Source organism: Canis lupus, chromosome 11 (assembly GCF_003254725.2).
Source record: "Canis lupus dingo isolate Sandy chromosome 11, ASM325472v2, whole genome shotgun sequence".
Classification (NCBI taxonomy): Eukaryota; Metazoa; Chordata; class Mammalia; order Carnivora; family Canidae; genus Canis; species Canis lupus.
Genome location: NC_064253.1, coordinates 66,898,840 through 66,926,739, shown reverse-complemented (window position 1 = coordinate 66,926,739; position 27,900 = coordinate 66,898,840). Strand labels below are relative to the sequence as shown.

Sequence of the window (27,900 nt, the reverse complement as noted above, 5' to 3'; positions counted from 1 at the left end):
AAAGCCGGAGGGTGTTGGTTTCTCCTTGGATCTGGTAGTGAGCCAGTTCTTTTTTTTTTTTTTTTTTTTTAAATTTTAAAAATTTATTCATGATAGAGAAAGAGGAAGATAGAGGCAGAGACACAGGCATTGGGAGAAGCAAGCTCCATGCCAGGAGCCCGACGCGGGACTCGAACCCAGGACCCCAGGACCACGCCCCGGCCCATAAAAGGCAGGCGCTAAACCGCTGCGCCAGCCAGGGATCCCCAAGCCAGGTCTTTCCCTGCCGCTCGCACCCGGAGGAGGACGGGGAGGGACCTCCGCCCAGGACTCCTCGTGACCCGGGGGATGGGGCGGGGCCGAGGGGCCGAGGGAGAAGGCGGAGACTTGGCGGCCGGGGTTCGCGTCCGAGCTCTGCGCGAAGCTGTCGGCGGGAGGCCGCCTCGGGTTTTAGCGGGACTACGGCGGTGTCTCTGGGTTAAGGGGGAGGGAGAGCCCTGGCTGGGCGGGCACCCCAGGCTTAAGGGGCAGGGTTTGGGCTCTCACTTGTGGGTTGGGAGTTGGAGCGGGGGGCTGTGGTGGGGTCAGACCCTCAACCGGGAGGGAACGGCCGCTCCAGGAACTTCCCCGCACCCCTTCCCCAACCCCACCCCGCTCTGGAATGTAGGTCTCCTGACATCCACTTCTTTGCTTGCTCTCTCCTCTGAAATGCAGTTTCCCCAGAGGCTTTTTTATTTTGCAGGTACGTTTTCTGAAGCGTGTTCTCTAAGGAGCTGTGCAATTGCTTCCCGAGCCCTGTGGGCTCTGAAGAGCACCTCCAGCTGGTCAGACAGGGTTCCCATAAAGACCGTCTTGACTCCTCAGGGCCCCTGTCTTTCAGCTCTGCCTTCTCAGGCCCCTCGTGTACTAGACAAGATGGCATTAAGAAGACCTGACTACATTGTCTTTGGTGAGCAAAATTTTTCTTTTCTTTTTCTTTTTTTACGATTTTATTTATTTATTCATTAGAGACAGACACAGGCAGAGTGCTTCCTCGCAGGGAGCCCCATGTGGGACTCGATCCTGGGACCCCAGGATCACGCCCTGAGCCAAAGGCCGATGCTCAACCTCCTGAGCCACCCAGGCGTCCCCAGTGAGTAAAATTTTTCAATGCCAATTTATACCTTCAGCTGGTTTTAATTTCTAAAGTTCCCATCTGAAGTTTGAAAAATCACGTGTAAATATCCTTTGAATTTTTCTTAGATTGCTCATAACTTATATGTACGTTATATGTATGCAGTTATGCAGCAATATTTGTACGAGTGTTCTTTACATATATACATATGTACATATGTTCTTTACACATTGAAATAATTCCTAGCATGGCAAGATGATCACTTGTGAGAGGCATGTGAATACCGAAACTGAGGAAATGCAGAATCTTCCATTTCACACTTCACTCCTAGCCATATACTTTCTTGAGCCTAATTGGCAACTCTGTACACAAGAAACTTGCAGGTGCAGGTGAGTCTGTAATGCAACTCGGTTTTACTTTTTCTTTCCTGAAATATCGTCTCTGTGCCCAGAAGGAGGAAAGATCTTTCTTTCATTCGCTGAATACATTGTTGAGGGCCTGCTTTTTTTTTTTTTTTCCCCCCAGTAATGTTTGAGGCATTGGGGATACAGCAGGTGAACAAAACCAAGTCCCTGCGTAGACGGAACTGATGGGCTAGGGTGGGCACTCAGACAATAAACAAGTAAATATGTCAGATAGTGACTAGCAGAAGAAACTGCATTAGAGACACGGGCTTAGGGAGGGCCTGGGACAGCTGTTATTTCATGTAGTGTGATGTTGAGTAGAGACTTGAAGGAAATGAGGGGGTAAGCCTTGCACATATCTGAGGTTGGGGTGGGGAGTTCCGAGGCAGAGGCAACAGCAAATGCAAAGGTCCAGAGGCTCAAATATGCTGAGCCTGTATGGAGGAGGCCATCGTGGACAGAAGAGTGCGTAACAACATAGCAGATGTTGAGATGAGAGAGCTAAGAGGGTCCAGATCACACAGGGCTGTGTAGGAGTTTGGCTTTTATCCGGAGTGAGAAGAGAAGCCATATGAAGGTGGCTGTGGTAGTTATTGTTTAATCAGCTCTGTTGAGGTATAATTTACATGAAATTTATCGATTTTTATAGGAGGATTTTAGAAGGACATGATTTGACTTATTGTTAAAGGAACCCATTTGGGTGCTCTGTGGAGAATAGACTGTATGGGAGTAAGAGCAGATATAGGGCATTTAGTTAGGAACTAAGGTAGTGATCCCCATGAAAGATGATTCCCCTGTTTTCTTTACTCTCCCATTCCTACCAGCCATGTGACATGTTACTCCAGCTCCTTGCCCATGTTCACCATCGACTGATGATCCTGCTTCCTATTTCACTGAAAACAACCAGAAAAGAACTTCCAAAGGGTCTCACCCTCACATCTACCAACCTTTCTGGAAGTATTCCCATGTAGTCTGTCCTTTGTTACTATAGAGAAAAGGTCTGTGCTCTAATTTATGGCCAACCCCTCTACTGGTACATTAGATGCCACTTCCTCTCGTGTAACCAGGCCAGGGTCTGGGATAATCACTGGGCAAAATTGCTGATAGTTTTGTTGTTCATGTATATTTTGTATTTGGATATATTGACAACAGTAATTTCTCCTGAAAAGTTCAAATGCAGATTTAAAAAAATTATAAATGACATAATATTCATCAACACTGATATGCCCTGGAAGAAATCGCTACAGTTATTTCATGCTGCTTCTGTCATTCTTGATTTACAAGGGACTTCTGTTTGAAGAGTTTAACTGTAGCCATATTGGAACAGAACTAAATGCATAGGATTTCCTTCTCTTCCAAGTGTGTCTCATTTTTAGTTTAGTTTATTTCAAATAGAAAAGATAAGACATCTTAGCCAGTTCTCAAAGCTTTGCTATCCTTATATTCAGCTTGGGCTTAGACCATTGAAATGCATATTGATTTCAATTCAGTTGTGTGCATTCGTGAAAGGAGAATTTGCTTTACAGGCATTCAGTGTCAACCAGGAGGCTGTCCATTTAAAATGTTTACAGCTATCGACCTATTTGATTAAAAATGGATACATTGTTATGATCATCATTTAAACAATTTATAATGTATTTGTGTCTTTAGAAAGACTCAGAGAAACTTGAATAGCCATCGCTACACTTCTAAACCACTGATTTTTAAAAAATTTTATCTCTATGAATTGGATAATTCAAAATACTTTTTTCATCATACTTGTCATTTTCTTTTCATAAGTAGTGTGTGGACTATTTTTTTTTTCAAATTTATTTATGATAGTCATACAGAAAGAGAGGCAGAGACATAGGCAGAGGGAGAAGCAGGCTCCATGCACTGGGAGCCTGACGTGGGATTCGATCCCGGGTCTCCAGAATCGCGCCCTGGGCCAAAGGCAGGCGCCAAACCGCTGTGCCCACCCAGGGATCCCTGTGTGGACTATTTTTAAGTGGAGGGAAATACTACTGAAGTTGAGAATAGGAGAGAGGCTGTAATGCTAGCCCTGCCAGGGGCTGTGTGACCTTAGGCAAGTGACTTAATTCCTGCTGGCTTGAATTGTGTCTTGGGCAAACTAGGGAATTAGTCTTCAGGTTTCCTGAGCCACTTTTTAGCTCAAATGCCTGACATGATCATTTGTGAGGTTCAGAAAGCCTTTTGCATCTGGTCCTTGTGTTCATCTTCTTGTCTTTACTGCTCTAACATCAGTCAGCCCTGAAAAAAAAAAAAAAAAAGCAGAATTCACAGTTAGATGGTCTGAGGAACATGGCAAATATTAGGACAGTCCCACATCTTTGCCTGGCTGATTGTGGGGATGGTTCTAAGATGAGAGAATAGTAACCACCAGGGGTTTTAATGACAGATGTCAGGTCACCACTATACTAGGAAGTAAGAAAGACAGGATCTATGATGACATTTTTGAGGGGTTGTCGTGGTTCTGTCTGGCTACCAAGACTGAGAAATCTCACAGAGTCAGCAACAACATCAGGGGTATAGTTTAGAATTGTGAGCTGCAGGCTTCCAGAGACTAAGATGACAAAGGAAAAGTATCAGTTTGTAGAAAAGCAACCAAGTACTCATTGAAACCTCTAAAATGCAAGGCACACCCTACCAAGTACATGGGGCTTTAAAAAAATCGGTAATTATGGTCCTTGCTTACAAATATGAAAGTTGACCACAAGAACATTAACTCTAAACTTCCTTTGCAGTTAGACAATGTTCCATAAATGCTGGATTGAAAAACGTAATTAGTAATGGTTTAGCTGTAGGTAGGTCTGCATAGAAGAAGGGAGACAGATTAGATGATATTTTAGGATCCTAATCCTGTTCAATTCTGAATTGTTTACGGTAGGGTCATAATACATCCTGTACACTTTGATTGACTGTTGAGATGTAGAGAAAAATAGTGTCTTAAATTACACTTCTTAAGGTAGTAGGTTTACTGGCAGGATGCTGTAGTTCAAAGACCACTGGATTGGGAATCCAGAGAATTCTTCACTTATTCAGTAAATACTTATTGGATGTTTTCTAGTTATTTTATAGTTTTATTTGTAATGTTTCACCCTGGTTCACCAATAATTTATTTTTTATATAAGGCAATAGTGTTAAGTTTATTTTTTCCCTAAATGGATAGTAGGCCACTTATCCCAAGACCCTATTGAATCTCCATCTTCCCCCAAATATTTGAAATGCCACATTTATCCATGTATTAAATCCCTAAAAAAGAATGGGCCTATTTCTAGGTTCTTTATTCTGTTTTTTTTTTTTTTCTGTCCTTATGTCAGTACTGCCCTGTTTTAATGAACATAGCTGTATGTTTTGCTGTGTAATATGGACAAATCCCCCTTCAGCCTCATTTTGTTTTTCAAAAATACATATTCTGTAAGTAAAATTAGGATGCCTATTAGTTTTGTGGGGCTTCTATAACAAAGTACCACAAACTGAGTGGCTTAAAACAAGAGAAATTTATTCTCTTATAGTTCTGGAAGCTGGAAGTCCAAAATCCAGGTGACAGCAGGGCCATGCTGCCTCTGAAACCTGTAGGGGAATCCTTCCTAGCTTCTGGTGGCTTGCTGTCTTTGGCATTTCTGGCTCACAGCTGCATAACTGTAATCTTTGCTTTCATTGTCATGTGGTGTACTCCCCACGTGTCTGTGTCTTCCCATGACCATCTTCTTTTTTTTTTTTTTTTTAATTTATGATAGTCACACACAGAGAGAGAGAGAGAGAGAGAGAGAGGCAGAGACACAGGCAGAGGGAGAAGCAGGCTCCATGCACCAAGAACCGACGTGGGATTCGATTCCGGGTCTCCAGGATCACGCCCTGGGCCAAAGGCAGGCGCTAAACTGCTGCGCCACCCGGGGATCCCGCCCCATGACCATCTTCTTACAAAGACACCAGTCATACTGGATTAGAGGCTTACCCTACTCTAGCATGACCTCATCTATATATCTGCATTGACTCTTTCCAAGTGAGGTCACATTCTGAGGTACTGGGGGTCAAGACCTTCACATATTTGGCAGGTTGGAGGTGGGGGCGGTTCCGTCAACTTAGAGAACTGGCATCTTTAAAATATTGAGTGTTTTCATCCAGAAACATGCATTTTCAGTTGTCTTTAGCTGCTGAGAGGTAGTAGAGTATTGCTGTTTTGAAGTTGCTGTGCTTGTTTCTTACACTGTTTACGGGATTGTTCTATTTGGCCCTGATTTTCAGAAGTTTGACTATGAGATCTTTGGACATGCTTTTCTTTGTATTTAGCTTGCCTGTGGCTCGCAACTTCTTGAATATAAGAGTTATCAGTTGGAAAAATCTATCCTTATTCCTTCACATAATTCAATGTTCTCATTCTCTTCTCTTGTTTTACTTCTCTGTACTCTCAATGGATACAGAGTGGTGCCAAATAATGTACTTTAAATCACTCTTTAACTTAGAACCCTGGATCCTCTTTTTTTTCTTTTAAGATTTTATTTGTTTATTCATGAGACACACACACAGCGAGGCAGAGACATAGGCAGAGGGAGAAGGAGGATCCCCGCAGGGAGCCTGATGTAGGACTTGATCCCAGGACCCTAGGATCGCACCCTGAGCTGAAGGCAGACGATCAACCACTGAGCCGCCCAGGTCCCCCACCCTGGATCCTCTTTGAACAACTTGCTAGCCCTCCACTTTGTTATCTTCAGATCTTAGCTTTACTCTTTCTTTCAGCACTGGTTGCATAAGTGGTCCCCTAGTGAGTACGTATTTGATGTGTTAGGAACCAGTGGCACTGGAGGATGTGCCAATGGACTTTATCTTGTAGGAATGAAAAGAACCAGGTCACCATCAGACACTGTAAGGGAGGTGATGATAATTGTAGGAACCTTTTGCCCTTGGATATGTAAAGCTTTGTAATTACTACAGATTACAGTGACTTTCCCCCAAAACGTCCAAATATATTTTATAAGTGCTTATCCAAGACTGGGCTTGTTTTGGGACCAGAGATTTTTTTTAAATTTTATTTGTGCACAGAGATATTTCTTTTCCTACTAAACGTGTGATATGTCTTTCTTCAGCACATTGCAAATGGATAGCTTATTGTGCCACCTTAGCAGCATCTATATCTCTATATCTCAGAGTTCCCGAAGACAACGTAGGACACACTTATGAGATCCATCCTAAACACCAAGCCTATATCCTAAACCAAGAATGGGATATCAGCACTTTAAGGATGTTATCTTTCAAGTAGTAGATCTGTATTTACAAATAACAGGAAAAAAGGAGAAATGTCCCAAATTACTTAATCAAGAAAAAAATCAGATAGCTAAGTAGCAACCGAATAACTAGAAATCCTTGTAAGTACCAGTCCGTCTGTCTGTTGTGGTGGTGGTAGTAACAATATTGGTACTAGGAGGAGGCAGATTTGGAAATGTTGGTTAGTGCCCACTGCACAGAACCCTTTTATCCGTGTCAAAAACTGAGTTAATCTGAGTGAACATCAGCATTAACTCTGTGATCTCAGAGAAGGAGCACTCTTCTATTGCTAATTAATCTCTCCATCTATCCCCAGACTCCACTCTTTTCCATTCATTAAGGTTTTAATACCTTGGTTTACTAATTAACGATTCAGTCATTCCCAGTTAGAACTCACAAAAGTTTTTCTCTTAAAAGAATTCTTGCATGACATAGTTTAATTTTTATCCACCTTTCAATTTTCTTCTCTCCTTTAATTACCAGACCTGCCATAATAGTAGCTAACAGCCTCAGTTTCTCTTCTGCGGTAGTCTTTGAAGTAGATTCTTCTATTTTTATACTAACATCATTTGGAAGACACTCCTGAATCCCGACTTCCTTCTTGATAGCACCCTGTTCTTAGTCCTTTTTGTAGTCAGACTTTCTGCTGTGTTTGATGTTTTTTCTTTGTTTTTGTGGCATCAGTAGATTTTTTTGTTCTAATCCCTTTCCAAATGCTTTTTAATTAGCTTCACTTTTGCCCTAACACAAATGCATGTGCTTTTAAGGTTTATTTTCTACTTATTTATTTTTATCTTAAAGAATCCATGCATTCTGATATCTTCATAGTCCCCTTTTGTCATTAACTCCCTGAAATGTCTCTGTCAGTCTAGATATTTCACTTGTGTTCTGTCCCCTTAGTTTCTCCTGCTTGGAGCCTGTCTCCACTTAGATGTCCCGCTTCACTTTAAACTCAATATGGTGAAAAATGAAACTTCCCTAAGTTCCCTTCACCAACTTTCCCTAAGGTGCCTCCTTTTCCTTCAATATTTCTAGAATTAGTAACACTATTAGGGTGCTATTATTTCCTCTGTTAATAGGACCATAAGTAAGACTGTTCATTCCAAACTTATTGGCTAGAAATTATTGTATGTTTATTAACTTCATTTTGAAAAACTCCCCATAATCAGTGTCAGTATTTTAAAAAATTTCTTTCTTCCTTTTTATGTTTTAGGTTTGCTCATACATTAAATTATTACTTTATCCTAGTCCAGACTCATATCATTAATATTAAACTTTTTGCTGAATTCAATAGCCTTATTCTTTCATTTTCCACTATAGATGAAATTAGCAAGCATCTTCATCTAAAATGTTTCATATTCATCATGTTATTGCTATGACAGAAAACTTTAGTTTTCCTATCTCCTACTATATGGCATTGAATATGTTTGTCAGAGTTTTTATTAACAATCACATTTCACTTTTCCTTTATTTTTTTTACCTCTAGTTCCAGAGATTGTTAATGTCATTGACTTTTTGTCATGTCATGTACTTTTCTGTGCCTTTATTTTTTTTATTATGCTATGCATTTTGTCTCAATGCTTCCATTTCTTTTACTCTGCCTATTTGTATTAATTCTTCCCTTCTTTAAACTTCCATATTAATCAGGACCTATACTGTATCATCTTTTGTTTCATTATAACACTGGTTCATTTTTATTTTTATTATATTTTTTCTCTGTAATTGATGAGCGGGCTTTGTGTTTTTCCTTTTATATTCCAGAGGGAAGAAATATTGTCTTCTCCTTAATCCTGGATACTATATCCAAAGTCAAAACATCAACACCAAAACAGAAATCTTCTGAAAAAGGATAATGTCATGGCTTGATGGTAGACATTTTTCTAAATGACGATTCCTAAAACTTTGCATTAGAAGAATTGGAATTTGATAACAAGCTTGAGAATGCTATTAAAACTGAATTAAAAGGACACTCAATTAAAGAAGAAGATCATTAATAATTTTGAGGAAGTATTTAACCTGAGCTCAATTCTTTTTAAACAACTAGCAGTTTCTAAAGACAACTATGACATAAATGATAGAGGCTTAAAGCATAGTTCTGTGTCAGTTGATTTTTTTAAAAGGCAGCTCATAAGTGGAAGATAACTTATTACATATAAGAAAGGATGCATTTTTATCTAAGAACTTACTTATTCTGGAAACAATTTAAATATAAAGCCATAGTTCAGTACTAATGGAACCTGAGAAAATTGGTATGAGAGAGAAGCAGGAATGTAAACTATGTGGTAAATCCTTCAGCCAGAACACTAATCTTATTCAGCATCAAAGAATACATAATGGGGAGAAACCTTATGGATGTAATGAATGTGGAAAAGTTTTTAGTCAGAGCACTAATTTTATTCAACATCAAAGAGTCCATATGGGGGAGAAACCTTATGAATGTAATGAATGTGAAAAAAACCTTTACTCATAGGTCATCCCTTAGAAATCATGAGTGAATTCATACTGGAGAAAAACTCTATCCTTGTAATGAATGTGGGAGGGCTTTCAGCCATATTTCAGCCCTTACTCAACATCACAGAATTCATACTGGAAAGAAGCCATATGCATGTATTGAATGTGGGAAAACCTTCAGCCGGAGCACACATCTTATTGAACATCAGGGAATTCATTCTGGGGAGAAGTCCTACCAGTGTAAGGGATGTTGGAAAGTTTTTTCCCATAGCACATCCCTGATCCGACATCAGAGAACTCATACCAGAGAAAAACCCTATAAATGTAATGAATGTGGAAAAGCCTTCAGTCATACCCCAGCCTTCATTCAACATCAGAGAATCATACTGGAGAGAAACCCTATGAATGTAATGAATGTGGAAAGGCCTTCAATCGGAGCGCACATCTTACTGAACACCAGAGAACTCATACTGGAGAAAAACCGTATGTTTGTAAGGTATGTGGGAAAACCTTCAACCGGAGCACACACCTTACTGAACATCTAAAAATTCATTCTGGTGAGAAACCTTATTGATGTAATCTGTGTCAAAAACTATTTTGCTATAGAACATCACTAATTCGACATCAGAGAACTCATACAGGAGAGAAACCCTACCAATGTAATGAATGTGGGAAATCTTTCAGCTTAAGCTCCACCCTTACTAAACATAAGCAAACACACACAGGGGAGAAACCTTATTGATGTAGTAAATGTAGTGATGTTTTCTATCATAGTACATCTTTAATCCAACATCAAAGAACTAATTTTAGAAATGGAATCCTATCAGAGTAATGAATGTGGGGAAGCCTGCTATACCTACCTAAACACTCAGTGGTAAGAAACTCTAGGATTGTTATGCAAAAGAAAAGCTTTGGGCAAAATGCTCATTTTGTTTGTACTGAGAAAAAACAGTGTTCTTGCCATTAATCCTGAAAATGTGTTATCATTGGGATAAAAACTTATAATGGAATTATCCCTAAACTGGTTTGTTTTTAAAAACAGAAAATTATTTTTAGAAATAATTTACTACAAATATATATATTTATTTATAATAGAAGCCTATTCAGATACACAAAAATTTTAGTGGGATCATGAAAATTGTTTATATATCATTTATCCTTTTAGTAGTCCTCATGTTATTTTTCAATGTTAAAGAAACACATTTATAGTGAGTTGGAGTTTTTTAAATTAACAAGTTTGTCTAATAGCCATATAAGGGAATGCTTTCCCCCACAGAGAAATATGCATTATTTTCCAGTACTCATGGAATGTTTTTTGTTTTATATGTTTATATAAAAACATATTTTTTCAAAGAAAATCTCAACAAATTCTCCCCAAGGGAAATATTCAAGCCCTTCCCATTTTTTTCCTTCCCATTTTTTTAAAAAACCACAGTGTGATAAAAGTAGACATGAACAAGTTAAAATAGCACCACCAAACTATTTAGAAATTACAGGATAATTTTGTAAGTAACTTTTGTGTTAAAGGTTAAATCCAAACAGAAAAAAATATAGTTATTAGAAAATAATAAAATTAGGGCATAATTTAAGTATTCAATGACAAAAAAGAACTATAATAATGACATAAAACTAAAGAAAATAAAAGGAATGTATTCATATAAAAGTACACATTAGTAAAAAAAGTACATATTAATGAAATAGGTACAAATATATGTTTGATAAATCAAACTCTAGCAAGTAGGATAATGGGAAAAAATAAAAAACAACATCTGTAAGAAAAGAAATGTAAATATAAATACAAAGGAAGTTAAATTTTCTAATTCAGTGATTAACAAGTCAAAGCAGTTTTGTAAATCAATACTGAGATTTATCATAGGACTTCCAAACTAGTTCAAAAAGTAAAAATGTACATTAATAAAGAGAGTACACTTAGATGATGTTAAAGCATTTGGCAAAATTTTACAGGCATTGGGGTTTTTTTTAGTTAGGGATAGAAGGAAACTTAAGTTGATAAAGGATATTTATCAGAAACCTATGTAAACATTTTGAATAGCCAGAAGCATTCTTACCAGAAACAGGAATGAGAAATGATGTTTGATATCGATATTACGGACATTGTTCTGCAGGTCCCAGATAATTTAATAAGAGAAAGAAATAATATTTGAAAGAACTGATACCATTTTTTTTTTCTGATACCATTTGAGATGATGTATTTGGTGACTAGAGAATCCAACTAGTAGAACTAGTAGGGTGGAGATACGTAAGGTATCAATAATGCATAAGTAAAAAGCTATTTCAAATAGAAGAAATAGAAAATGTGGTGGAAAATAATGATGGTCACAATATTGACAAAGAATCTAAAAATACCAGGAATAGGAAAAAATCCAAGAGATGTTATAGGATAAGCCTCCAGAAGAACATAGAAAAATGTAATAAATGAAAAAAACATATTTGGAAAAATAGTATAAAGATGTCAGTTCCAAATTTATCTTTGATTTGTAAATTTAAATCAAATCAATGGAGTTTTTAAAACTAAGTTTTATTGAAATATAATTTTCACACCACACGATTTGCTCTTTTCAAGTACAAGTCAGTGGTTAGTATATTCAGAGTTGTGGTACTATCACCACTGTCTAATTTCAGAATATTTTCATCACCCCAAAAAGAAACCCCATACCCATCAGCAGTAATTCCCTATTGCCCTTCTCCCTCTAGCCTCTGATGACCACTCATCTACTATCTTTTTATGTGGATTTATCTGCTCTGGCCTTTTCATATCAGTGAAATAACAGATTTTGTGGCCTTTTATGGCTGGCTTCTTTCACTTAGCATATTTTCAAGGTTCCATCCATGTTGTAACAAGTGTCAATATTTCATTTCTCTTTTTGGTTAAATAAAATTCTGTTGTATGGATCTACCATATTTTTTTCCATTCATCAGTTAATGGATATTTCAGTTGTTTCCACTTTTTGGTTATTGTGAATAATGCTGCTGGGAACACTCGTGTGTAAATTTTTGTGTGGACATGTTTTCATTTCTCTTGGGTATATACCTGGGAGTGTAACTGTTGAGTTACAAATTAACTCTGTTTATCTTTTTGAGGAAATGCCAGGTTTTATTTTAAAGCAGTTGCACCATTTACAAGCCCACCAGCAAAATGTGAAGGTTCTTATTTTTCCACATCCTCCTCAACACTTGTTTTCTCTGTAAAAGATACATGTATATTTTCAGAAGTATTTTTATAAGTACACATACATGTGTATTTCTTTGGAGAAATGTCTGTTCAGATCCTTTGCCTTTTTAAATTAGACTTTTTATTGTTGAGTTGCAAGAGATTCTTTATATATTCTATATATAATTTGCAAATATTTTTCCCATTCTGTGGGTTTTCTTGATGATGTTCTTTGAAGCAGAAAAGGTCTTAATTTTTATGTAGTCCAGCTTACCTATTTTTAAAAAGATTTATTAATTTGAGAGAGGGAGGGAGAACAAGTGAAAGAGAAAGCATGAGCAAGTGGGGGTGGGGGGGCAGAAGGAGAAGCAGATTCCTTGCTGAGCAGGGAGCCTGACTTGAGGCTCCATCCCAGGACCCTGTGATCACAGCTGGAGCCAAAGGCAGATGCTTAACCATCTGAGTCACCCAGGTGCCCCCAGCTTACCTTTTTTTCTTTTATTGTTTGTCCCTTTGGTGTAGCCCAAAGTTGAAGAGTTATATATTTTCTTCTAGGAATTTAATAGTTTTAGTGCTTACTGTTAGGTCTATGATCCATTTTGAATTAACTTTTTTTGTATATGGTGTGGGGTAGGGATCCAACATCATTCTTCTGCATGTGGATATTCAATTATCCCAGCATCTTTGTTGAAAAGACTATTTCCCACATTTAACTGTCTCAGCATCTTTGTCATTCAATGGGATTTTATTTTATTTTATTTTATTTTGTTTTAATAATTTTTATTTATTTATGATAGTCACACAGAGAGAGAGGCAGAGACACAGGCAGAGGGAGAAGCAGGCTCCATGCACCAGGAGCCCGACGTGGGACTCGATCCCGGGTCTCCAGGATCACGCCCTGGGCCAAAGGCAGGCGCTAAACCGCTGCGCCACCCAGGGATCCCTCAATGGGATTTTAAAAGTAAATTTAGCACACTAAATATATTTGAATAACTAAAATAGTGTTAAAAATTAGGAACAACAAATGGGGCTTGTGCTCCAAGCAATTCAAACAGTGGCCTGTAGGAAACAAAATACTTAGTGCACCACAGATGAAACCATTGGATCTGCAGAATAGAAAACAGAAAAATAGGTATATATGAGAATTTAGTTTGTGATTACAGTCGCATCCCAAAACGGTAGAGAAAGAATGCACTAGTTGTTAAATGATATTGGGATGATTGGCTCTTTATCTGGGAAAATAATTACTTCATGGCATACACAACATTTAATCCCAGAAGGGAGTAAGTGAATACCATTTTGTGGTAGTTTCTTTTTCCGTGAGACAGGACCCGGGCACACAAGTCTGAAGTTTTCTTCAGATCCTTCCACGACCACAATTGGGTAAACACAAATTTAAGAAGTTTTGAAAAAAAGAAAAAAAGAGGATTGTAAGAGCATAAACCTAAAACATAGTAACAGGATTAAGTGTAACTATTATAGCAGTGAAGGTCCCTTTTTTAGATTAGATTCACAGGGAGGAGAGCAAACATTTCTGGGTTGCTCAATGAAACAGTATAAGAAATTAAGAGGCTAAAGTTATCTGATTCACCCATGGTCACCCAGCACTTTAATAGATCATTCAAATTCAGGTTTTTTGTTTAATACTGTGAAAGACTTGCTAGGTTGTCTTTTTGGAGGAATTTCCCCATTTCATCAAACACTGATATTCCAATCCTGAAAAATAATTTCTACTTGCTCTGGTAGGAGGGCACTGGCACCCTTTGTCTCTAGGTGACTCTGAAACTATAACCACTGTGTCTTTGTGAATTTTGTCTCTTAACTGTACTGGTGCGATTTAAGGAGACATGGTCACCAGCAGAAGATAAATCAATATAAGGTATTCCTGTTTGATTCTTGAAATATGATATTCTTGCTTTTCTTTCATTTTCTAGAGTTTGTGGAACACTATGGTCTTCTGTTATTTTCAGTTGTATCTGAATCAGAGCGGTGTGCCCCGAGAACCTTCCCTTCAGCATTCTCCTTTGGAGCACTGTGGAAATAACTCTCTAGATCCAGCACGGAGCTGCTCCTGGGGGCTCCTCAGCAAACCAAAATTTATTTATTTTTTTTTAGCAAACCAAAATTTAGATAATGTCGGTGTCCCTGTAAATGCTCCACTTGACAGAAGTGCAGTATATTCGGTCAGCCAGTCCCCCCACGCTGAGCCACCTCTGGGCCTTCTTACCCCAAACAAGTTTGTCTGTGCGGCCCCAGCCAATCATATTTTTATTTGTTTCTTGCTTGTTCTTTAGTCTGTAAAAGCTTTTTGCTTTTTGGCTCTTTTTGCAGTTCTCCAAAAGGAGACTGGCTACTTGATGAAGTGTTAAAGCTTGTGTGTCTCACCTAAGTCGTCTTTTTAAATCAGTTTTTAACAGCAGTAGGAGAAATTAGCGAAGAAGGGCTGGGCTAGGGGGGTTCAGGAGTTCCTCTGGGCGCTTCCTCAGTCCTACTCCTTCCCTTACAGTGAAAACAGCCCGTGGAAAAGAGCCATTTTGGTAGAAACCTCACGCTGTGGGGCTGGGGCTTTAACTGAACCATCGCAGTGCGCCCGGGCAGGCCCCCTCTCACCCACCAGCTTGCCGCGCGCCCACCCACCCCGGCCTCCCTCCGGGGAGGAGGTGCCAGGGCCGCGCACTAACGCTGCGGGGCACCAGGGGGCCAAAGAAGGGGGCAGCGGAGCGCTGCAGGCCGCACCCTCCTCCTCTAATTTATTTCCAGTTTACTTTGCTCTTCTACATAATTTTTAAGATTTTATTTACTTATTCATAGACCCACAGAGAGAGAGAGAGAGAGAGAGAGAGGCGGAGACCCAGGCAGAGGGAGAAGCAGGCTCCATGCAGGGAGCCCGACGTGGGACTCGATCCCGGGACTCCAGGGTCACAGCCCAGGCTGCAGGCCGCGCCACACGGCTGCGCCACCGGGGCCGCCCTACTTGGCTCTTCTACAAGCTCACACAGCGAAACGGTAGGTCACGGATTCTTAGCCTTCTTTTTCAAAAAGAAAAGTATTTAAAATTACAAATTTTCTTCTAAACCCCGCATTAGCTGCATCCCACAGATCTCCATGGAACGCATCTTCATTGTCATTTCACTGACCCGAACATTTTCTGATTTTCTTGTGATTTCCTCTTTGACCCGGGCTCTAGCTCCTTCCCCGCTCCGTCGGCACCTGGGCCGGGCCCTGAGCGCTTCACTTAAGCCGTGAAACCGTCGCGCCTGGGCTCGGCCTCGGACGGAGCGCCCCGCAGGTGAACACGAGCGCTCCCAGGCAGGTGCGCTCCCGCCAGGCCGTGCTCCCAGGCAGGTGCGCTCCCACGCACACCGCGCTCCCACACATGAGCGCTCCCACCAGGCGGCGTTCCCACGCACGCGCGCTCCCACGCACTCCCGCTCCCATGCAGGCGCATTCCCACGCATGCGCGCTCCCACCAGGCGGCGTTCCCACGCACGCGCGCTCCCACGCACTCCCGCTCCCATGCAGGCGCATTCCCACGCACGCGCGCTCCCACCAGGTCGCGCGCAGGCCGTGCTGCGGCCCCGCCCAGCGGGAGTCAGTCTCCCCGGGGCTGGGCACGTTCGCCACGTCGTGCGCCCCGCGCTCCTTTCTGGATCCGCATCTTCCTCCGGCTCCCGCAGAGGATTCCCGGGCTCGGCGAGGGCCCGCGGGGAGAGGGACGGAGAGGAGCGGGCGGCCGCTGCCCCCGTTCCGCAGGCCGCGGGGACAGGGCCGCGGGGGTCAGGGCCGCGCTCCCGCTTGCTTGGTCTCCGCCTGGCGGCCACCAGCCTCAACGGCAACCGCCCGGGCCCTGCCCTTTCTGCGCCGGTTGATCGGTTCCCCCCAATAAAGGAGATTTTGCCTCTCGTTTTAATTTGGAACCCAGGCCGACTTCTCTTATGTGAGACGGTGTTTATCCTATTCCTACATTTGACTGATAGTTTGGCTGGATTTTGTAAACTCTGGGTTAAAAATCACTTTCATCAGTGTGAAGTGATTTTGCCATCATTTTTGAGCTTCTAGCATTTCTGTTTAAGAATGCCATCTGAAAAAAAAAAAAAGAATGCCATCTGATTTTGCATGTGACTTTTCGTGTGTTTGTGTGTGTGTGTGTGTGTGACTCTTAGGTTCCCTTTTTTTTCTTCCCGTATTCTCAGATTTAAGTGTGATGTTCCTTAATTTTGCATCTTGTCGTTCACCGTCCTATACGTCCATTGTATCATTTTACACCACCAACAACGTATGACAATTCTTCCAGTGTTTGTCGTTGTCAGATGTTTGGTTTGTTTTTTGTTCTTGCCATTTGCGTTGGTATCTGGAAATATGTCACGGTAGCTTTGATTTTAAAATATAAACAACCAAAATATCAAAACATCATTTAGATCCACCTTCTCTCTTCTGCCAAAGAGGGTAGTAATATCCTTTTTTTGGTTGAGGAACTTGGAAACCAGACTGAAAGTGTAAACCTGTGCAGGGTTTTTAGAGGGCAATTATGTGTTCATTAGGATAGGGATTTTCTCTGCTGGTTCCCTGCTGTGTCATAATGCCCAGGTCAGTACCTAGCACAAAGCAGGAGCTAAATGTGACAAATAAAGAATAAAGAATAAATAAGACACTGGCTATGTGGCATGGCAAAAATCCAGCTTTGGACGGTTCATGCCCGAGTGTTTTTGTTTGTTTGTTTAATTTCTAAAAACAAGCCAAAAGCACTACGAGAATAAGACAAGATCTACTTCCATCTCGATTCTGGAGATACGTAATTAGAATAAATCACACCAATGACAAAATGAGTCAGTTCAGGGAACTGGAGAGACAGAGCTTTTGCTTTTAGGAATCTTTTAGCATCCTCTCAGTAGAATATTTTACCAACTTAAAAGAGGAAAACAGCTAATCAAAGACCTCAGATACTTACATATTGAAAATAACAGAAAGATTATTAATACACTCTCCCCCAGATGATTCAGATTGGGTAATTTCTGGGTATCCAGTCTTCTCTCCTCTGACTGGGAACCATCACAGACAACTTGCCCCAGTGTGTGTTGAGGGTAGGGTGAGGAGAAGCACTCAGGATCCCTCTAGGTTTCCTATTTCACAAGCCTGCCTTCCATGTGCCTAAGTGAGGGGCGGATTTTTGCCTCCCTCAGCCTTGCTGCAGGGTGAGCCTGCAGGCTGTGACCCAATGATGCAGGGCAGGTTGGGGAAAGAAGAGCCAGATGTGGCCAGGTGAGGGCCAGGAGGTCAAGTACAAACTGGAACCTGCCAGGCGCTTCTGCATAGATGCTTCCTGTGGTTGGCACAGTCCCATCCTTCAGGTCTCAGCTCAGGACTCAGCTCCTAAGAGTGGTCTCCTTGACCACATAGTGGTTGTGTTGTGTCAGCTGGGTTAGACTGAAGAACTGTGTTTCCTACCAGTGCTTTCCCTGTATAGTTCCAGTGAGAGTTGGCTAAAAGAAGAGTATGCATTAAAATTTGGAAGGCACAAGTCAAGCAATGGCCATTACTCTCTGGAGGTCACCGTAGTCAGACGAGGTGATGCCAAGGCACCCCATAGGTTCCAGCACCCGGATGCTGAGAGAACTATGGATCTCTTTTGAGGAAGCTAGTTATTTCTGGATATTAGGATCGTATGCCAGACGTAGACATGAACTGCTCAGATTCCCCCTCCGAGAAAGGGCTCATGGCAGGAGTGTGGTTAGCTGACAGCCTCCACTGATCAGATTTGCCTCCGATCTTGAACTGAGGTCCTGGTTTTCTTGGAGTGACCCCAGTCGATGACTCAACATGTGGTACAATATCCTATTCCTTTTTTTTTTCTTTTAAAGATTTTATTTATTTAGTCATGAGAGACCCAGAGAGAGAGGGGCAGAGACTCAGGCAGAGGGAAAAGCAGGCTCCCTGCAGGGAGCCCGATGCAGGACTCGATCCTGGGACCCCGAGGTCATGCCCTGGGCCGATGGCAAACGCTCAACCCCTGAGCCACCCAGGTGTCCCCAGATCCCCTTCATTTCTGCCTGACGCAGGATTCTTCTAACATCTTTCAGACCTCCCCACTGGGCTGACAGAGACTTTGTCAGATCTACATCATCTTTTCCTAATCCTCCTGTAATCCTGCCTCCTCCTTTTTCCTTTCACAAATGTTACTCCCTGATAAGCCTTCCACACCCCTGTATCTGTCTCAGTATCTGCTTTCCAGAGGACTCAGCTGACACAGATGGTATGTTGTTAGGTCCAAGAGACCTTTCATCCGTAAAGGGAATGGATATTTTAGAACTGGATTTGGGTTGGTACCAGCAGAATGTATAACCACCCTGGGTGCCAGGGACCAAGAAATACTTCCCAGTCTGCCACACGAATTAAATCAGCTTGTGTTTCTTCCTATTCTTCTTGGCACTGATAATTGCCAGTTGTCTTGGTATTATATAACATGGCTTGAATGTTCCCACTGGCTTTCTCAATGAGTGACCTGTTCAGTTAATTAAGAGTATGATGAAGACAAGGTCACTAAATCCATTTCCAGCCAGCCAATTAGTTTCAGTCAAGTTGCCTGGCCATAAGCGGACTATTATCCATTCATATATGGATTCCATAAGCCTCTTACCCACACACTGAGTCATAATGTAGGCCAATCACTTCTCAACCACCTGGTAGACTGTCACACTCCTCTTGGGTCACTTGAAAAATGCCCTATATTTGGTGTTGAGTGAGGAAGTCCTAATGTGGTTGGTGACCAGTTCTTAACTTGAAGCCACAAACGGAAGGGGATAGTTTTCCTTTTTGGCATGGAAGTGTCTCCTAATTCCTTATGGGAAGAACAGTCTTTCCAAATCATCCATCCACCCATTTGACTATCAAGTTTTTGGTTTACTGAAAAGCGTTGCTACTCGCCCTCCACTTGGCCAGACTCTTGGCAGCTACACCCACAGTGCCACATTTCTGAGAAACCTGCATGCAGCTTCTTCAGTAGGAACTACCAGGCAGGCACCCCTGAGGGTCTAAAGCATTGCTCGTTCCTGTTCTATTCATCTTCCATGTCAGAAACATCAAGCTTCCATCTTTAACAAGTGAAGCCATGGAAGCAGGGGCCCCGGGGTCAGACAGTCTTGGGGTTCAAATACAGATTCTCCCACAGACTGGCTGTGTGATCTGGGTCCATTTACTTAAGCTCTCTGAATCTTAGTTCACACCTCTGTTCACACCTCTCTATACCTATCATATAGAGCTATTATGAAGATTATATGAAAGAATATTTGTAAAGCACTTCTCTAATACTGAGTTCTTACTCTATTTCCAACATTAAAATATTATTTTTATCTATCAAGCCTTTGGACAGATGATATTTGTACTGCCACATCCTCCTTATAACCATTTGCCTTGGTAAATGGATTCTGACACAATCCCATCCTTGAACAAATGTAACTTTGAACAAGACCTTCTTTCTTTGCTTACCAGATTGTTCCTAAGTTTGATGACGTCTAAAAGCCTTAAATATAAAAGTTGCTCAAGCAACCTGACTGTAATAGAGCAGTTTGGATCCAGATGTCATGTTTGAAATGTGGCCGTATGATTAAATATTAGCTCTCTGGTCTTAAAAGATTGGTACATTGGGTATTTGGGGCCTTGGCAGTTCAGCCCTGGAATGACTGGATACCCTTAGAATCAGGACCGTACTCAGCTGGCCACATAAAAGAGAAGGTGCAAAAGCTAGCTCCCCAGTACAGCGGCAGAGGCCAGGGTGTACACGTAGCCTGTCTGCTGCTGTTGTGCTGACTCAGAGAGGCTCCTCAGAGGTGCTATTTGCCCCCTAAGCAGAAAGGAAGGGTCCATTTCCTTGGGGCCCGTAGGCTGGCAGACAAGTCAATTCTCAGCTCTTTCCCCATAAAGCCTTTATTTCCCAGGGACTGTCTCTTTCCCTCTCCACTGGACTGAGAGACGACTGAAGTCTATTAAAGCTTGCATTCTTTAGGTAAAACTCCACTCATCTGGAGGGAAAATATTCTGGCACTGTACCTAGAATTAAGTGGTCAATCTTTATTTTTTTTCAATGTCTATTTGCATTGAGGATCTTCTCTTTTAAAAAAGATTTTATTTATTCATGAGAGACATACACAGAGAGAGGCAGAGACACAGGCGAGGGAGAAGCAGGCTCCCTGTGGGAAGCCCAATGTGGGACTTGATCCCAGGACCCCAGGGATCACACCCTGAGCTGAAGGCAGATGCTCAATCGCTGAGCCACCCAGGTGCCCCAAGTGGTCAGTCTTTAATAGAATCAAATCACGTATTTTCTCCTTTTATTCATCTTCATAACTATTGGTTTCTGTTTTCATATATATTTTTTCTTTCTTCCCCCTGCAAGTATTTTCTCTCAATCTGTGCTTTGTCTTGCATTCTTTTGTGACTTTTGAAGAACACAACTGTAATTTTGATGATATCTTATTTTTGAAATTGCCATTTTATGACTCATGCCTTTGGTGTTGTATCTAGAAAATCTTTGTCAAATGTAGGGTCACAGAGATTTTCTCGTCTGTTTTATTTGCAAAGTTTTGTGGTTTTAGGTTTTCAGATTTATGTCTATGATCCGTTTTGAGTTAATTTTTGTATATGATATAAGGATTGAAATTCATCTCACTGCGTGGGTAGCTGCTTGTTCTAGCACCATTTGTTGAAAATATCATATCCTTTGTCAAAGATCAGTCATTCACATATGTACTGATCATGCTAATACAACATGGTCTTTATTATGGTAGCTTTATTAAAAAAATCTTGAAATAAAATAATGCTAGTTTTCCAACATGTTCATCATTTTCAAATTTGTTTTGGCTATTCTAGACTCTTCGCATTTTCATATAAGTTTAAAAATCTATTTGCCAATTTCTAGTGAGAAGCGCCTACTGGGATATTGATTGTGGTTAATTAAATGGAAGGGGAAAAGTACACAGCCTTTGTCAACAATTCAAGGTCAGTTCTTCCATCTCAGGAACAGGAAAACCCATAGCCAGCCCATAATGACTAAAGTTATATAGATCTCAAAATACCAGTGCCTGGATATTGGTTGAGCATAAATTAGGAATGGTCACAGGGGCTGGAGTGGCTTTTTTTTAAAAAAAATATTTATTTGTTTGAGAGAGAGAGAGAGAGAGAACAGCAGAAGGGGTAAAGGGAGAGGGAGAGAGAATTTCAAGCAGACTCCGAGCTGAGCGCAGAGCCTGATGCAGGGCTCAATATCAGGACCCTGAGATCATAATCTGAGAAACCAAGAGTAAGACACTTTACCAACTATCCCACCCAGGCGCTCTTGGAATGACTTTTCTAAATCGAGCCATAGGTAGAATGCCACAATTCCTAGGTTCACTGCCTTATGCTCAGCTCCTTCCATGTCACCAACCTCTTTTTTTTTTTTTTTCCAGGGTGATGCAGAAGGGGACAAGGCACAAGGCAGAAATGAACTATAGCTTTTAACAAGCTCCAGCTGGGGGCATGTGATCCTACTCACCTGAATGCTCTTCCCACATGCCCTCCACATCTTCATACCCTCCCTGACTTTCAAGACCTAGGCCAAGTCCCACCTTATCCAGGAATAATTCTCTGACCAATATGTGCCAGACATTATGCTGAGGGTTCTGCACGTATCATCTTATCGAATCCCTACAGTAATCTATGATGCACATATAATTATCCCTCTTTAAAGGAAACTAAGGCTCAGAGAAGTTAAATCTGTCCCCATGGCTTCAAAATGGCAGAGATAGGAAGGAAGCTCATATCTACATAACTCCAAAGTCATGTTCTTAAGCGCTTTCTCTATGATACCATCTCCCCAGAATCACTCCTTTTCTGGCCTATAGTGGTTTGAACTTAGTCCGACTCAGTTGGGTTATTTCATATGCTTGTAGAGTCATATGAAATGAGTTGATGCAGCATTTCCCCAACTCCATTGAAGGTTACTTGAAGGAAGAGATGACATCTTGTACCTCTCCACCTGTCTTACGGGGCCTCTGGTATAGTGGGGTATACACTGTGACTCAACACTGTCTATTCATTGTGGGGAGGGGGAAACCACACTGGTCGAGTTCAGAGAATAAGGAAAAAAATGAAAATATACTGAAAACCAGAAACCATACTTCATTATTTTATTCACCCTATTTTAACTGACTCTATTTTAATGTTTTGTGAAAGGTACTGTCACCTTGGTAGAGAGTTTCTTTTGTTTCAGAAATTAATAACAATGGAGTGGCATGCCCAATTCTGCACACTGTGTGAGTGGTGGAACATAGATTCCCTACACATTCCACTTCCCAGTGATAGTCCATTCCTACCATGCATAATTGGCTTTCTGATTCCAAGCCAGACCCTCAGTTAAATCTGGTTCCAAAAGGCAGCTGTTTTTTTCCCACTATTTTTCTTGAGTATATGTTTTGGGAAATTTAAGGCCACTAAGTAGATCTAAAGAGAGATGAGATTGCCAAGTTTCAAAAGGGCAGGAACAATCCTTGGCCTCACACCAATGAATGACAAACTGTTTAATGGAATGGGAGGAGTAAAAGTGGTGTCCCCTGCAAAAAAATAAAACAAAACAAAAAAACCCTAGACCCAGAACAGATATAAAAACAGAGGAGCTGGGGAATGAAGCCCTGTCAGGGAGAGGCTTGCTCCCAGTGGCTGTGGGGACAACGGTGCTAGCTATCTCCTGCAACATGAAGCTGCTGTTGCTGTGTCTGGGGCTGATTCTAGTCCATGCCCACGAGGAAGAAAACGATGTTGTGAAAGGAAACTTCGATATTTCAAAGGTAGAGTTGGCATGGTGTAGTAACTTCAGACCTTGGGGATGGCTTGGAGGATTCTGAAGCAACATGGCCCTACTGGAGAGCAGGAGTCCCTTGACATATTAGACAAAAAGGGTGGTTTCAGACTCTTAACTAAGAGCAATTGTACCATGTTAAAAGACGACAACATTTGGGGACCTCTATTCTCCCTGGAGGGATAGTGGAAAGAGCCCTAGATGTGGTACCAATTGACCTGAGTTCTAATTCTATGTTCACGTCACCATTATGAGGTCACCTACAGGGCAAAGTTCAAGGAGACAAGTGATCCTGTGGTGTTCCTTCTCCTCTTTTCTTACCCAATTATTTTGCTGATTTATCGCAGATTTCGGGAGATTGGTATTCCATTCTCTTGGCCTCAGATATCAAGGAAAAGATAGAAGAAAATGGCAGCATGAGGGTTTTTGTGAAAGACATTGAAGTCCTGAGCAACTCTTCTCTGATCTTTACAATGCATACAAAGTAAGTATGGCCTTCTTCACTTGGGAAAGGAGAGTCTGAATATTGTGTTGGAACTCTGTGTGCATGAGCATGTGTGCACACACGTAAGGGTGTACCCATACATTCTGGGTCTCTATTCAAAATCAGAGTCCACTATCTGATACTAATTGGACGTGGAGAACCCAGGCCTTTTCCAGATTCAGAGATAAGAATCATGACAGAAATAAATTAAAATAGGAGTAGAGGAGGTAAGTAGAAGGTATCAGAGTCGTAGGTAGTATGGCAGTACAGCATAAATTTGGAGCACTGGATTTGGAATTGACAGCCTCTCTCTTTAATCTCTCTCTTACTAGCTGTGTGACCAAGAAATTTCATCTGTTTCCACCTCAATTTTCCCTTGGGTAAAAAGAATGATACTAATTCCCTCATGGTTTTTTTTTTTTTTTCAAGGACCCTGTGAGGTAATGTTTGTAGAGCACTTATGTGAGAGGCTGGCACATGTGAGCACTCAGCTAATTATCTAGACAGTTGTAGTAATAGTAATAGTGGGAAGTACTAGCAGAATAACAGTAATAGAAGCAGTTGGCCCCTTCTTAAAGTATCACATAAAGTGAAATAATGTAAATAAAAGCTCTTTGGAAACTGTATCTCCAAAATGTTCAACACTTAAGTGGAATCAGAAACTCATGGGTAGAGGGTGAAGGAGCTAGCCCATCAATATCTCTTGGACATCAGCTTATTCTGTTTTACAGAGTGAATGGGAAGTGTACTAAAATTTCTCTGATTTGTAACAAAACAGAAAAGGATGGTGAATATGATGTTGTGCGTAAGTATATTTAAAAAGTCTTTCTAAATTCTACTTCCAACTTCAAGAATTTACTAAACCCCAATATCTTCAGGATCTTGACCAATTTCTGACCAATGTTTACTCACATGATATAATGGGGGCCATGTAATAGATAATATCCCGAATCTGGAAGAATCTTGGGCATACAAGCCAAAGCCTGGCACATCATACCGTCAGATAAAGAAGGCAGTTTGATTATATGTACCTCCAGCAAGGAAAGAAAATAGACAGACAAACAAAAGACAAATGACGAGACAGCTTCTCGTTCCCTGCCCACTTTCTGATGATGTCTAGTGGCCATTGACATAGCACATTGCTTAGAGTATAGTACTGGGTATGTAATGCCAGTGGGGTTTATAGAGAGGACAGAGACACATAATTGGCAGAGATGGTCTCAGGGAGGATGATAGAGCAAAAATTGCTACTATAGCTAAATTTTTCTACCACCAGTAGTCATTGTACCAGTATCCCTTGGATGTTGCCCCATGAAGCCCTGGGAGATGTAAATGAAGGCATTAGATATCACTCTCTATCTCTTCCATGATATACACTTGAATTTGTTTTGTGAGTGAGAATAGGTAAAGGGTTTCCTCTGCTTCTTGTAGACCAAGCAAGCTGAGTTGTGTTCTGTTTCCTTCACAGATGATGGATACAATTTATTTAGAATAATTGAAACAGCCTATGAGGACTATATTATATTTCATCTTAATAATGTCAACCAGGAACAGGAATTCCAACTGATGGAGCTCTATGGTAGAGTATTTTCATGCTGACACTCATCACGGGGTAGGGAGGGAAAGGAAGGAAGGCAAGCAGTTCTCCCAATTTTATCCTGGAATGTCTCTCCTCCCCTGAAGACAGATGTTCACTTTTGGTAATCCCCCAGGCTTGGTGATGGGAAAATGATAACATCTCTCATTGTCCCATAAGCTATAGCCTAGCTTCAAGATGTCAAATTCAAGACAGGTTATAACCCATCCCCAAGACTTCTGCCTAAGCACCCAACCAGTGCTGTCCGTTTTCCCATCCATCTGGAGCCACCCCTCATAAACCTCATTGACATACACAAGACACAGCAGTTCCTGTTGCTCTTCCCACAGGCCGAAAACCAGATGTGAGTCCAAAAGTCAAGGAAAAGTTTGTGAGATATTGCCAAGGAATGGAAATTCCTAAGGAAAACATACTTGACCTGACCCAAGTTGGTAAGTTTAGCTCTTTCTGGTTTTCCCTTCCTAAATTCCTACATTTACTGAGATAAAAAAAAATCAAGAGAAGGCAATACCCCCGATCAGTCAGTCCCCTTTGTTTTACCCTGAAAAATCATTTGGTTTCTCTCTGGAAAATAAACCGGGGTCAGTGTCTTCATGTGCTCTGCCTCCACAGATCGCTGTCTCCAGGCCCGACAGAGCGAAGCAGCCCAGGTCTCCAGGTTGGTGATCTCTGGTGAAGAGGGTGGCCCAGGGATCCATGACTTCCAAAAGCATTAGGGATTTGTATCCAAAGATGGCAATAAAAATAATTTGGTGAGGAAACTTGTGGGGAGAACATGAGATGTGGAGTTGGAGGAACTAGGTGTAGGACTCATTCCTATCATGAGCTTTGTTGTTGTTGTTGTTGTTGTTTTAAAGATTTTACTTATTTATTTGACAGAAAGAGAGCACAAGTAAGCAGAGTAACAGACAGAAGGAGAGGGAGAAGCAGGCTCCCTGCTGAGCAGAGAGTCTAACATGGGCTCAATCCCAGGACCCTGAGATCATAACCTGAGCTGAAGGGAGACGCTTAACTGACTGAGCCACCTAAGGGCCCCTACCATGAGCTTTTGAACAAACAACCTAAGCAATTACAAGGGGAACAATGATGTTTACCCTATAGAGTTACTGTGTGGACATAATGCTGGTGAGAGGCCTCAGTAATTGGTAATGTGCTAGAAATCATTAAGACTTAAAATATGAGGGGCACTGGGTGGTTAAGCCTCTGCCTTCGGTTCAGGTCATAATCTTAGAGTCCTGGGATCAAGCCCTGCGTCAGGCTCTGTGCTCAGCAGGGAGTCTGCCTCTCTCTCTCTCTCTCTCTCTCTCTCCCTCTGCCCCTCCTCCCACTTGTTCTCTCTCTCTCTCTCTCAAATAAATAAATAAATAATTTTTTAAAAGGCTTAAAATTTGAAATGGGGAAAGAGTAATAGGGCATGAGTATGAAACTCACACCTATTGGTCTATCCGCCAAGCCCAGGAGGCCATCTTACGCTCCAGTTTATGACAAACATTTCTTCCTTTGATCTCTGCACATCCTTAACTTCTCACCTGAGAATAGAGCTGTCTGAACTTCCACTGTCTTCTAAACTGGAAAATATACTGAATTTTCTCATTGGTTTCCTACCTTAGATTTATTGTGGAGCGCCACTCTGGCTTTGCCATTCTCTCTCAATTTATCAAAAACTCTTCAAAACTCCTTGTGCTGAAGATGGTAGAAACACGCCTAGGATCCTTCCTTGCTTCTTTTCTTTTTTTTCCCATAGATTCAGGTTGGGGAAAATTAAGATGAGATCAGCAACAGGAGAAAAAGCATTTACTCATTGCCCTCCCTCTGCTATTTTGGCAAGTAACCTAGGTTAAAAGACAGGTTGACATCTCCTTCTTCACATTTGTCTCTGAAATAGAAATTCTTTTTGCCCTCAATTCAATCCAAGAAATGCTTAATATGTTTCTGTGTTCTCTTTTTCATTTGCTTATTTAGTGCTGAGTGAATGCTTCCTCGTTTGGGCTCCAGGATCTTCCCTTCCATGGCCCCACGCCATCCAGTAACAGTTCCTACCTGACTTCCATCATTATCACTTATGAAAACATTATCTCTGTCTGCATCTTCAGGATCTTTCCTAATTGTCTAGGAAAACTCATCAACCAACCAAGAATGAAAGATTTTCTACAAATTTTTGATTCTCCTTGTCATAACACAGGAGAACCCCACCATGAATAAGATTTTCCTCTACCTGGTCAATAAATGATTAGCCCTGCAGTCCTGTGGTTTGTCTTTGTGTATATGAGAGATACAGGGCCCCCAACAAGTTAAGGAATGGGGGGGGACCTCCTTGGCTCTGAACCCATAATCCTTCTTTAGCTTCTCAGAATCGTCCCTGAGTTTCTCCCTCCTCTATAGTAATTCTCTGTCCCCATGAGTACTGCTTGCCCTTTGATTTGCCTAGTTCTTAGTGACCTGCCCATCGTTTGCCCCATCCTAGAATTATCTTTTTCAATGGAGTGCCGAGAGGTGCTTCTGAGCCTGGTACCAGCTCAACGTGTTTCAGGACACGTCCCCATATTTCAGCTCTTTTATGTCATTCATCCTGTGAGATGGTCAGTGTCCTTCCCTACACTTAGGGG

The 27,900-nt window shown here is 41.3% G+C and overlaps 1 protein-coding gene across 1 annotated transcript; it reads left to right on the top strand.

The window, feature by feature from the left end:
• The first annotated feature begins 365 nt into the window (after positions 1-365).
• LOC112649766 (lipocalin Can f 6.0101) lies at positions 366-27,535 on the top strand. The gene is made up of 10 exons (XM_035696755.2): positions 366-928; positions 8,524-9,709; positions 15,197-15,391; positions 21,826-23,202; positions 23,561-23,697; positions 24,429-24,502; positions 25,166-25,276; positions 25,624-25,725; positions 25,907-25,952; positions 27,257-27,535. The coding sequence occupies exons 4-10, from the start codon at positions 23,110-23,112 to the stop codon at positions 27,264-27,266; spliced, it is 573 nt and encodes a 190-aa protein (XP_035552648.1). The 5' UTR covers positions 366-928; positions 8,524-9,709; positions 15,197-15,391; positions 21,826-23,109; the 3' UTR covers positions 27,267-27,535.
• The last annotated feature ends 365 nt before the right edge of the window (positions 27,536-27,900 follow it).